General features: G+C 41.1%; 1 protein-coding gene across 1 annotated transcript in view; it reads left to right on the forward strand.

The window, feature by feature from the left end:
* INPP5F (inositol polyphosphate-5-phosphatase F) overlaps positions 1-13,143 on the forward strand; it is a 39,929-nt gene that overhangs the window by 20,170 nt on the left and 6,616 nt on the right. Inside the window, exons 4-14 of the mRNA XM_041415959.1 lie at positions 230-358; positions 939-1,106; positions 1,415-1,471; positions 2,438-2,636; positions 5,011-5,190; positions 5,558-5,625; positions 6,053-6,177; positions 7,487-7,564; positions 8,298-8,418; positions 10,297-10,425; positions 12,669-12,786. Coding sequence (XP_041271893.1) covers positions 230-358; positions 939-1,106; positions 1,415-1,471; positions 2,438-2,636; positions 5,011-5,190; positions 5,558-5,625; positions 6,053-6,177; positions 7,487-7,564; positions 8,298-8,418; positions 10,297-10,425; positions 12,669-12,786 — 1,372 coding nt within the window. The remainder of the gene's footprint in view (positions 1-229; positions 359-938; positions 1,107-1,414; positions 1,472-2,437; positions 2,637-5,010; positions 5,191-5,557; positions 5,626-6,052; positions 6,178-7,486; positions 7,565-8,297; positions 8,419-10,296; positions 10,426-12,668; positions 12,787-13,143) is intronic.

A 13,143-nucleotide genomic window follows, 5' to 3' on the forward strand; every position in this document is an offset into this window, starting at 1 on the left:
CAAGCCATGTCAAATTGAGGCAGAGAGTCTCACAGTCACAGGAGAAAATGCCTTTTATAGAAGAGTGAGAATTAGGCTATGGATGGAAACCTGCATGTACCCCCTCTATTTCAGTGTCTCCCCTAGGTTTGTGGACATCAGGATCTTGCTTTTGTAGACTTTCAAAAAAGTATTTAAATGTCCTAAAGAGTATTTAAATGTTGGCTTTAATTCCATGTCGTTATTTTAGCTTTGTAAAAAGCACCATTTTGGGATAAACAAGCCAGAGAAGATAACACAGTCCCCAGATGACACAAAATTCCTGCTGAAGACTCTTACTCAAATCAAATCTAATGTGTCTGCTCCAAATAAAAAGAAGGTAAAGTTTTCTACTGTGTCCTTCTTTGTTCCAAAATGTTGAGTTTATAATTCAAAGGTTTTGATGGATGATCAAATGGAATACAAAGACCTTTAAAAAATTGCAGAATGTGGAGGTACTGTCTTGATGCCCAGCTTAATTTCTTTGATTATTTAGCTGTGGCTCTTCTGTGCATTTTTTTTTCATTTTGTAATGACATAATTTTGGCAGAATTGCTGATAGAGTTCTTTTTTACTAGGATTAGCTTCTAGTGAGGTTCTAAAAGTCTAGAAATTGCTTTGCATAAGTATTTCTTATAATATAGAGTTGGACACAAAATTTGGTTTCTCAGAGAACACCATACAATCTCATCTAACTGCTTTTAACCAATAATGGATTGGATTAGGAAGTCAAAACAATGGTTATTAAAATTAGAATTATGTTTCTCAGGCTGCTGTCTCTTGTGTTTATTTTTGCTGGGAATTTTAAGGTCCTGCTCCTCACTGGGAAAGTGTTTGTCCTCCAAGGCTAGAAATGGAAGATATGACTGGAGTCTTTTTCACTCACAGAGAAAGACATGAGAGCCATTATTTTCTTTCAGATTAGAGAAAGCAAAGAGAAAGAGAGACTGGAGAAGAGATTATTGGAGGAGTTGTTCAAAATGTTCATGGATTCAGACTCCTTTTACTACAGCCTGAGCTATGACCTGACAAATTCTGTGCAGAGGCAGAGCGCGTGTGAGAAAACCAACCTACCCCTGTGGCGAAAAGTGAGTGCTTGTCTTTGTTTGCTTGTGATTGTTTCTTCCACCTGGGGCATGAGCTTCCAATAATGGTCATGGTACAAATCTGGCTGCTCACATTTTACAGCAGCTGAACATCTTGTCCTGTAGCCAGCTCAGGTGCAAGGGAGCAAAAGTCTGCAGCAGCAAGACCTGACCTGAAGTGTTTTATTTAAAGCTCTGGCTTGTCTGTGCAGGTGTGGGGAATAAACTGATGGACACTGGTGTCCTTCCCACAGGTACTGCCAAACCTAACTTGTAATACTGCAAAAACTGCCCTTTTGTCTTCTGAACAGGTGGATGACAGATTCTTTTGGAACAAGCACATGATTGAAGATCTCATCAGCATTGATGTGAGTCGTATTTCTAAGGTGTATTATGGGAACAATTCTTTAGTTCTTTTTAGCTGTTTGCTTAAGGCCTTGCAGGGGTTTGGTTACAAACCTGCTTGGCAGACAGGCCAGGATCAGGGCTGTGCCTTCTGTAGCTGAGCAGCTGGCACTGCCTTCTTCCCCAGCCAGCCTGTGGTCATTGCAAAGGAGTGAACTTCAGCTGAAATAAAACATAGAAACAATAAAGCAGTGTAGAATAACTTGGTGTCATGTGTTTGTGCTGATTTCTGAAGGTAAAGTTGAGTTGTGTTTTTATGTGAAATGGATTATCCCTGAAGAGAGCTGAACTTGATAATGAGGAGGAGCCAGGAAGGAAATAACCTCTGAATGCCAGTGTCCCTGAGATAAGATTTTGGTCCTCCGCACTGGAGGATGGTGTTTTGTCTCTTTGAGCACAGTAGCTATCAGTGTAAAAACAGTGTAGAACAAGTTGTTCTCAACATCTGTCCAGAGTAAATAAAACATTTTTCTGGCAAATGAGCACATAAAGAAGCAGCAAACCACCACTCTTTCTTCAATATATGACCTTCTATCATTTTAAATTAACCTCATAGAGCAAGGACTAAGTTGCTAACTTCTGTATACCAGTTTAGGCCAAGTCTAATTTTCCTTAGGGGTGAGAGCAGACACCTTGCCTTATGCCCTGCTCCTCTTTCATGGATAATTATACATAAACAAATGGTTATGGAGTCACAGCAGGGTGACTCCATAAAAAGGTCAAAAAGGTGCTTTCTTCCTTCCTCCTGATTTAAAAGCCCTGTGACTGATGGAGGAAAAATGCTGCTATTTCTTACAGAAATAAGATATGGCAAAAATTAAAGCATGAAAAGCTTGTGAAGCAACTGCTTTATTAAAATGAGAAATGGCAGAAATAATTGCAGGTAATGTTGGACCAACAGGAAAGTAAATGTTTCTTGTACCCTTCAGAGTGCTGAAGTGGACTTCTGGATTATCCCCATCATTCAAGGATTTGTGCAAATCGAAGAACTTGTAGTAAACTATAATGAATCTTCTGATGATGATAAGAGCAGCCCTGAAACTCCTCCTCAGGAATCCTCTTGTGTAGATGACATCCACCCAACCTTTCTGGTGGCACTCATCTCCCGCCGGAGTCGGCACAGAGCTGGTAGGCAAACACAGCCCAGGGGCTGGGGGGTTCTGAGCACTGCAGGGGGATGCAGCTGGTCACAGTGGGCACTGCTGAGCTGTGCAATCTTTGCTTCTTTTTTCTGCCAAGGCCAGGATTAAATGTGTGAGATGGTATTTCTTGTTCAGACTCAGATGTTTGTTAGTTCTGATCTCTGTTACAGTCTCACAAACCCTGAGTTCTACAGCACTTCACTCTAACAAACTAAAAATGGAGCCCCATCTCACTCTCTACAAGGCCTTTTAAGGATAAACTGTCCAATTAAGAAATGACACCTAAATTATTTTCACTCTTAACCCAATAACCAACCACCCATGCCCGCAATGTGGACTTTTTTATCCAATTACACAAAACCACCCAAACCCAAGGAGAAGAAGGAGAAGAAGAAGGACCAGCCTCTGCCCTAAAACCTCCATCTTGCTTTATACATATTACTATATTCTAAACCCTTAAACTCTTAAGTTTTCCACCATGTGACATTACACACTTCTATCCAAACCCCACATCCACAATCCCAGTTCTTTAATTCCATTTTGGAAGCCTTCTCTGTGGCCTCAGGTCAATGCAGTGTTCTCTTGGGAGTCAGTGCCTGGCAGCACAGAAATTCTCAGCATCCAGGCTTCCAGCACTGAGTTACTCAGCAGATGGCCAGCCCCTGTCAGTCTGCACTGCAGCTTGCCCTGCTGGGAGGAGGGAGAGGAGAGGCTGCAGTGCCTCCAGCACTGTACACTGTCACTTGGGCTGGCTGCTGAGTGAGCTTCACTGGTCTGCTCAGGAGCACTGAAGGCATCCTTGGAGGTCACATTCCTGAGGGTAGGGTTCCATTTTTGCAGAGATCCCCATGATTAGGACCTTGCTTATAACTCTGTGCTGATATATTTTGGTAGACTTGGATGGGAGTTAAATTTTCAAAGGTCTTTGAGGGCTTTGGCAGCAGCTGGAGAGGCTTGAAAAGCCACATGTGTGCATGCCTGTGTCCTAGGAGATGTTCATTAATGGCAAGGTGTGAAATGTGACCATGCTTTGGTCTTGTACCTTATTTGCCTTAGAGTAGCGAGGCAAACAAATTATTCCCTGTCCTTAGGATCTCAGAAAGAAAGATTGAATCACTTTACAGCTTCATAAATCCTGTTCAGCTCCAGGCCTTTCAGTCTGTCTGATTTTTATGAAGACACACTCTAATCTTTCCAACTCCTTTCTTATACAGATGGGTTTTTAACATACTAAAAAAACCCAGGAAAAAAAATCTGTTGAGCTTGCCCTGCTATAGAACTGTAGCTTTGTACCACAGCTCACTTGGGTGCATTTAATTCTGTTCCAAGGAAAATGGTTTGTCAGAACAACTTGGAGTAAATACTTGAGGGTTTCAGAGTAGTACCTAGTTTGTAGTCTGCCTTTTCCATACTAAATTGTTGCACAGATACAGCAACTGAATTCTAGCAGGAAAATTTCATATTGATTCCTTCTTACTATGAATATCATTTTGTTTATCTGATTTCTAGTCCAGAGCATAAACTGTGTATAATTTTCTCCCTGTGTGATTAAAGGCTGTAATGCTGCTTTGACAGTTTCTCTATATAGATTCCTACTATAGGTATTTTACATTCCTTCCCTGCTTTTAACCTCTTCCTGTCTGTGCTGTCAAGGTTCAGCTCAAAAATTTGGTTCAGTGCTACATCCAGACATGGAACTGAATTTCCATGACCTTGAATATTTTTCCAGCTCATCCTCCTTCCCTGTCCTTTGCTACCACCTGCATCCTTTCTGAAATAATGATGTGCTCTCCTTTGAGTCAAGGATATGCAAACACATTTCTGTTTAATGAGCAGTTCAGAGCTGGGTAGGCATAAAACTGTAGTCAGAGGAGCCTTGTCTCTTCTTAATGTGCAGAATTAGTTACACAAGTTAAAACAAGGAGGGGAAGGCTTCTGCTTTGTGGAACATGCAAATCCTCTTGGGCTGCTTGTGGGATCTCTGTGAGAAGTGGAGCCTCTGCCAGTAAAAGTGGCCTTTAGGTTCATGGAAAATATTGAGCACTAAAGTAAAGCTTGGTGCTAAACATGACAGAACAGGAAGAAAAGTGTCTTTTAAGATGGACCAGAGGTATTTGTGACTTTAATTTGCCTCATCCTGTCAGCTTACATTCTGCTGCTCATAGTGTACCAGTAAAGAAACTTCATCCATATAGTCAAAGTAACTTTTGAGGAATAAACTAGGATAGGAGTGACTTCTGCTATTGATCATGGATTTAGGATACTCGTATTTTGGGTTAGCATTGTCAAAATCAGTGACATAAATTACTAATGTTTAAGGCAAATACTTTAAAGAGACTTGGCCGCTCTCGTTCCCCCAGGAATGCGGTACAAGCGGAGAGGTGTTGATAAAAATGGAAACGTGGCAAATTATGTTGAGACAGAGCAGCTGATCCATGTCCATAACCACACCCTTTCCTACATCCAAACACGAGGCTCTGTGCCTGTTTTCTGGAGCCAAGTTGGATACAGATACAATCCACGGCCCCGGCTGGACAAGAGTAAGTGTTTGGGAGAAAAATATAAAAATCAGGGTTCCCTGGAACTCTTCATTTAGAAGAGATGTTTATGTGGGAATGGTGAATATGTAGAAGGATGAAGCAGGCTTTTTAAAAGTTAAAGTTTTGTCCCATCTCTGCACAAAAACTAAAATGCAGCAAAATTCAAGAATGTGTTTTCTTATAACAGCAATGTTAAAGCTGAGCAAATTAATGAAAGACCTTTAAAAGTAATTTTGTACTACGTGTTATTATCTTTAAGCTAAGGTATCTTGGTTTTTTAGAGTACAAATTTGGCCATGATTTAATACATCAAACAGGATTTATTGCTGAACAGGCTGTTTCTGTCTAACACTGCTCTGCCTTGTAGGTGAAAATGAAACCGTGTCCTGTTTCCGTGCACACTTTGAAGAACAGCTGAAACATTACAAAAAGCAGGTGAGTGCTACATAGCACAATAGTATTCTCATGAAGATGCAGGGGTTGAAAGTTAATGTATTTAGGTTGTTTTTCTTGGTGATCTATTGTGGGTTTTTTTCGAAGCTTGTTGACAATGGGAAGATTGATGCATAAATAGAATTTTACTTTAGGTTTTTCAAATATCCTTGTAAATAACCAGTAAAACTTAGGAATAACTTATTGCAATGTTTAAACCCTATTTCTGTGAACCTGTCCTATGCATTTAAATTTGTGTAGGCAGGGGTCTGTTGGAGCTTATTTGTCTTAGGTACAATTTATCAAAGGTTGTAACTTCAGCAAGATTGCTATGAATTTTTAACTCTTGAGCTATTTGTTATTGCATGGTGTAAATCTAAGCAAGTTGTGTAGCAGATGATGAGTGTTAAATAATTAAACTTTTGAACAGGTTATTATTAACTTGGTGGATCAGACAGGCAGAGAGAAGATTATTGGAGATGCTTACCTTAAACAAGTTCTTCTGTACAACAATGCAAATCTGACTTATGTTTCATTTGACTTCCATGAGCACTGGTAAGAAACCTTTTAGAAATGTTACTTTGCATCTTTTTTATTGGCATGAAAGGCAAGTATAAATGAGGAGAAGAGTCATTACTTCTACTTCTGCATGAAACACTGTTTTTTTAGACAATACAGTTTTTAAACTAAAGCACTATAAAACTTAAAGCTTGGGTAAACAAGCACTGCTGTTTGTGATGTTGTGTCCCTGACCTGTTAAATATGCAGTGACTTGTTGGGCAAAGCTTAATTGTCACACTTTTTAAGTTTCCTTAAGCATGCCATGAGTGTAAAGCTGTGGCTGACCTGCTTTTTCAAGCTATGTAGCATTTTGCTTTTAATTCTCTATTTCTGTTTCTCTTGCTTGTTCCTATAAAACCACAGTGGGTTCTTTCAGGACCCTGATGCTGTTATTTCAGTATAAAATACATGGATTTTATCTTAATCCTGTGTGAGTAATTGCAGTTTTCATGACTGCTCTCTGATGCTGCTGTGCAGTGCTCACATGCCCAACGTGTCATCTCTCACAGGGACGTATTTCCCCTGCTCCCCTCAAGCAGGCTGCATTTGTCTGGGGTCTCAACTGGTTTAATCTCCACTTCCAAACTTAATCTAGGGGTTGCAGCTGGCCCGGGAGAGCATTAGTGGCTGGCTGAGTATGGCATTAGTAGATACTGTCAGAGGGGGTGGTGGGAAGGGAAATCCCTCTCAGAACAGTATTGGCCTTTGAGAGTTCTGTAGGACTGTTGGCACCCTGGATTGATTTGATAATTAATCTTTTGTTTAGAGGAATTTTCATTTTCCTTCATTCACTTTTTTTCTACAAACAGCTGTAGTGACCAGGACTGTTTCTGCACTGTGAGCAGGAGTGAATTGAAAACGATTCTGAAAAATAAGCAGATGGGGTAGGGGCAGGAGGGGGTGATGTGTCTGCAGGTGGTTTTCTCTGTACAATCACTGGCAGAGCAGGACTCACCATCCCAGTTCCAAATCTACAGTAGCAACTCTTCTTGAGACTAAAATGAGAACAGAATGTTGCACGTGCCTGAATAGCTGCACACTTACTCTTCCTAATGGAAGCAGCATTAAAAAATGCAGAGTCCTGAGAATGTAATGATCTTTTAACCTCTTGCCTTGGATTTGGACGTTGAACTGTACTGCAAAATAGCTCTGAATCTTGGCTCCTGTTTAAAGCTCATTGCGGGAGGGAATGCTTGTCTCTCTCATTTGGCCAAAACATCGTATTTGTTAACAGTACAAATAAGTTGTTAAGTAAAGTCACTGCTCTAGTTCAAACTAACTTTTGTGAAATTCTGTGTTTCAGCCGAGGAATGAAGTTTGAAAATGTTCAAACACTGACTGATGCCATTCATGATATTATTCTTGACATGAAGTGGTGCTGGTAGGTACTCAACTGTTTTGAGACTAGTTGGGAACATTTGTGGAGGAAAACACCAACAAAGAGTAGATATTCAGAGGCCTTAATTTTCTCCAAACCAATATGTTTTATATTTCTCTTTTGGTATCCAGCTTGTTTGTCAGAGTTTTTGTCTTCTGAAGTGTTGGTGTTCTACCCATGTGACAGCAGAAATTCTCAGGTGCTGTTTCCTGCCCAGGGTTTACTGCATTTCTGCATTTCACACTTTTAGGGTCGCTCACATTTCATGTGAAACACTCTGTATTTGACCCACAAGCTCTAGAATGACAGCCTTACTCTTGACAGCAAGCAGACATTAGTTTGAACTGGTTAAAGTTCATCCATTTGGGTAACACGTGTGGCTGCAGCCTCAATCAGTTGTTTTGTGTTGCTGTCATTATAATTGGCTTCTCTGTTTTTGAAATTAAATGCCTTTGCTCTTGAAAGCTTGTATTATGTATGCATGAGTTGAATTCAGCATCTGATTGCATCTCAAGTTTGTGGCCTCAGTAGGATTTATGTCTGATAAATCCAGCCTAGATTAAAGAGGAGGAGAAGTCGGAACAAGAGGAGATAATTCAGTGTGGGGTGTGACTGGGGTGTGAGTGCATCCATAAACAGTGCTCCATGTGTAAAATGTTCTACTGTTTGTAGAAGCTGATGTATTACACTGGATTTTCAGTGTCTCAGTGTGCTTTTGTTCTCTTCCTGTTGACAGGGTTGACCAAGCTGGGGTGATCTGTAAGCAGGAGGGGATTTTCCGGGTTAACTGCATGGACTGCCTGGATCGGACCAACGTGGTGCAGGCTGCTATTGCCAGGGTGGTCATGGAGCAGCAGGCACGTCACACTGAGGGGCTCTGCCAAGTGCTGAGTGCCTCTCACCTTCATTGTTGTTCACAGAGAAATCTGTGTGTTTGAAAAATGCTAAACTGACCTCTACGAAAAAATCTTTGCAAAATACTTGGAGTGCCATGAAGCTGAGAGGAATAATATATACAAATGCAAAATTCTAAATAATTACAGAACAGTGATGCCTCCTTCTGTCCTCCTTCAGAAAGGACTGACTGCCCACAGCTTGGAGAGGATTGTCTTGTTTGGATTTAGTAATTTCAGTTTAAGTTACGTAGGAATACAGAGTTTAGAAACAAGACACCTTCTCCCCCAAGTGCCTCACTGAAATGATATTAAAGAACTAAAATCTAACAAGTTGGGTGCTATTTTAGGAGCTTTGAAGTGAAATACTGGGATGCAGCAAGTAGGGAGATGAGTTGTCCCTTCTGTGTGTGGAGAAATTAATTCATGATGTAAATAGCCCTGATGGCTGTGGAATAGTTCTCCTTGTACAGAGGAGGGATTTCCAAGCAGACTGAGAGTACTTTCCTTTAGTTTTCCTCTTTCCTCTGGCCCTCACTTGTTTTCTAGAAGCTCAGTGGTGACTCTGTTCCTTTGTGAAGACTTCCCTGACACACTACTGCTACAGACCTAATGCAGACCTAATGTCCTGTAACTGCAACATCAAAGCCCCAGTCACAGCCCAAAATGAGCAAATCTGATTTTAGTTAAAGTGAAGGAGAAAGGCTGAACTGGGCCCTTCATTAGGGTGAAAAGTGATCTGGCAGTTCCTCTTTGTGATCTGCTATTATGAGCTCCTGACACAGGAGTGCTGAGGACCAGGGGAGGGATCAGCAATCCCACAGTCATTGTTTTAGAACAGGGTTTCTATCCAGGGTAACTCTCGAGTTCCAAGGCAATTCTTTCAAAAACAAGGGTGTTACAGGTTGTTGTGAAGAGGCTTAATCATTGCTGAAGTGTGAGCCTGTGATGTGCTGCATCATTCTCATCCTGGAGCTGAAGCACTTGGGGACCAGTTAATGACTGAGAAATGCCCTGAGCACTGCAGGGTCAGTGGCATGAAGGGCTGAGGGTTCCTTGTACCTCACACTTCTCTTCCTTGGAACCACTGCTTTCTCTCATCTGGGATCTCGAGAGGGCTTTCAGAGTTAATGAGCAGCTCTGTGTTAATTTTCATCTGACTTGCAAAGAGTGCTTGAGCAGTTGTAAATGGAAGTTTTCCTATGATTTATTCCAAGTTATCCCTGTCATTTAGTGACTGCATTGCAGTTGTATGTGCCGCTCTACCCTCTCAGTGTGTGTACAAAGCCTGATGTTGGTGTTGTACCCACGGCTTATCTGGGGAAAACTGAAGGACTGGGTGTTCTAAGAGGGAGATATCTTACTCTAGTATCAGTGACAAACAGTTAACTGTCCAAAATGTGCGAGCACTCATAATAAACCAACACAATAAGTTATTTTTATTTGTTTTCAGACCCTTGAGGTCATGAATGCCTTTGCATCAGAAGACATATTAACATGTTTATTTTAAAATTGTGATGCCTGTTTTTTGATGATTCTCTATTGAAAATTTTCATCTATCTTGAAAATCTACAGTAACTTGTTTTCCTTCAGCTAATTTTTTTGATGATTGACTTAACATCCATAATTAATGTTACTGCTGCCTCCAGTGATGTGATGTTTAGCAATAAACCACCAATTCATTAATCTAATCTGACAAATCAGCACAATGTCTTCCTCCCCCCGTCATACCAAATCTAACAATTAAACACTTGGCCAGCATTTCCATTTACTTCACCAAGCTCTGATACAGAGGATGACTTTTACTTTGGGCACTGAATTAATACGTATGTCCAATTCCAGCTCAAAAAACTGGGTGTGATGCCACCAGAGCAGCCTCTGCCAGTGAAATGCAACAGGATCTACCAGATCATGTGGGCCAACAACGGCGATGCCATAAGCCGGCAGTACGCGGGCACGGCAGCCTTGAAGGTAAGGGGGGAGCCTCACCTGCCCCCAGGAGTGCCTGGGGGTACAGGGCTCATGTGCACTGCAAAACACTGGGATACTGTCTTGGTTTGGAAAGGTTTCCTGCTAAGGAAGGCAGGAGCCTCCTTTGAAACAGAGAATGTAAACCCCTTCCCTCCGAATTGTTATGATTTTGAAATTAAGGAGCTGACAGGCAAAGATATGGGAATAGGAGTAACAGTTCTTTAATAGGAAAATTAAAAATACAAATGCAAGAGTATGAACAACCCACTGGCAGAGTCAGAACATGCCCTGACCCCCTGTGGGTCAGGGTGGTGGCACAGTCCCATCCCATGGGGGCTCAGCCCTCCTGCAGTGCCAGCTGTGCTTCTGCTGGAGCAGGGATCCTGCACAAGGCTGCAGTTTTCATCTGAAGCTCCAGGGCTGCTGGAGATGGGCCTGCTCTTCCTCTGGGAATGCAGGGCAGGAGAAAGCTGCTCCTCTGGGAATGCAGGGCAGGAGAAAGCTGCTCCTCTGGGAATGCAGTGGGCAAAGGCTGCTGTGCTGTTCCAGGCTCAGATTGTATCCAGGTAGGAATGCTTGGCTCCTCCCCTGGGCGGAGCATCTCCCCATTGGATGATGGAATTTGATCAGCCATGCAGGGACATTCACTGGCCATAACAGAAGATAATTGATAATTAATGGCCCATGAGCAGAAGAGATCTCGTGGAGGGAGGATTGGCTGTGGGAAAGATAAAGAAAACTGCCCCATGGACAGCGGAGAACTGCCCCAGCTCTGACAGATAGGGATAGAATACACACCCCTGCCACATCTTGCATTCCAAACTGAGACAGATATTTAAAAGTTCATTAAGTTCTCTGTGTGGTTTTGTTCTGGAGAGATGAGGGTTTGCAATGGAATAATGTCTTGTGTCGTGCTTGATGTGAATCAGAGAAGAGCTGAGTGCTCCCTGCACTTCACCTGCATTCTGTTCTCTTCAGCAAAAACCACAGCAGGCATAAGAGTTTGAGAGATATATTAATTATTACATCCATTTATATTTTATCGTGGTTATAGTACTTCTAAGCAGTTACAATACTTAAAAAATACTCTACAGTTCTGGAGATCAGGTTATGTAGGTAGTAGGGTGGTATTAATTAGCTATATTTTCTAAAGACTCTTTTTAATTAGCTGTAATACACTCTGTCTACCAAGATCAAGCATGAAACTCTTTGCTCTGTAGTTCTGCTGTTTTGAAAAGTCATGGAATTTGAGATATTTGCTCTGTGTAACTGGGGGAACAAATTTTAGTACTATTTGCATTTGGCATAAGAAAAAATCATGGTGGAAATGCTTAACACTTAAATCTCTCTTTAAATATCTCTACTGAGCTTTGGTTAGTTGACTGCACTATTATATAAAAAGAATACGAAGTACAGCCTGACATACTTGTTTTCATTGTGTATATTAAGCTTTAAATCAGAAGTGCAAACCTTAATTTACAGATCTAAATTTTCAGGCCTTCTCCTGGAAGATTTCTCCACTCACTGTTGAGGCTCATGGATTAAATTAATTAATTTTAATTGTGGTATTTCTTTTAGTTTGAAAGTGAAACATACTTGAAATATTCTTCATAGGAGTTGATGTTGCTTTTAGAAATCCTCTGTGCCAGTGTGTCTCTGAAAATGGAATCCTCTAATGAAGTGTAACTACAAAAACAACTTTTTATTCAAATTCTAAGCCTTCCGTGGCCTAGAAAATTCCTTTTGTTTCTGAGGTTGTGAGGATATGTGCTGCTTTCCCCCAGTATGTTATGTTTGTCTTGTTTTGGTAGCAAAAGCAGTGAGATGAAAACCACTTTACAGTAAGCTTCAGCCTTCTCTGCTGTTCCAGTAGTGTTCCTTTTACATTAAAGGCCAAAAAATAAAGGGATGTTTTCTTTCAGAGGTATTGAAGCATCACAGTGATTGATGTGTTGAAAGTCCTGCTTCAATGTTAGCTGGCTTATAAGTCCAGATTTGTCTTGTGTTGGAATTTCCTACTGAAACTATTAAGTCTGTCAAAACCACAGGATTCTCTGCAGAGTCAATGCCAGAAGCTGCTCTTTGAAAAAAATCAATATTTTCAACTTCTATATGAAATAGTTACTTGAAGATAATTCCTGAGTTGCCATCTATTCAGTTCTGAGATTCAGAGTGCCAAATCCTTTGAGCTGAGGCTGCTGCTCCAAATTTTGGTGTAAAGATTTGCATGTTGTGTGTGACAGGGTGACTTCACAAGGACTGGTGAAAGAAAGCTGGCAGGGGTGATGAAGGATGGAGTGAACTCTGCAAACAGATACTACCTGAACCGTTTCAGGGACGCTTACAGGCAAGCAGTCATAGGTAAGAGCACAGTTTCAACCCAGCTGAGCTGTGGTGTTTAGAAAAGATTATTAAATCATACTGGTTTTGTCCTTCTGACTGATTTTTTTCCCCCTGTTGCTTAAAAGCATTGTGAGTGGATACATGTCTGTACTGGACTCCACAAGGAACAGTCTCACTCACTTTGGAATTTAAGCAACACTGAATTCAGAGGGATTGCATGCCGTGTGACTCATTGGAGACTTTGCCCCAGCTTCATTTTAGCATTAAATGTCTTGTAGCATCTCTTTTTTTAAGACAAAATTAAATTTATGTAGCAAGTATCTCTTAAAATCACGAGGAACTCTTGTTTTTCACTGAAAGTAGGGTTATACCTTC

Source organism: Onychostruthus taczanowskii, unplaced genomic scaffold (genome assembly GCF_017590055.1).
Source record: "Onychostruthus taczanowskii isolate IOZ18803 unplaced genomic scaffold, ASM1759005v1 scaffold5, whole genome shotgun sequence".
Lineage (NCBI taxonomy): Eukaryota > Metazoa > Chordata > Aves > Passeriformes > Passeridae > Onychostruthus > Onychostruthus taczanowskii.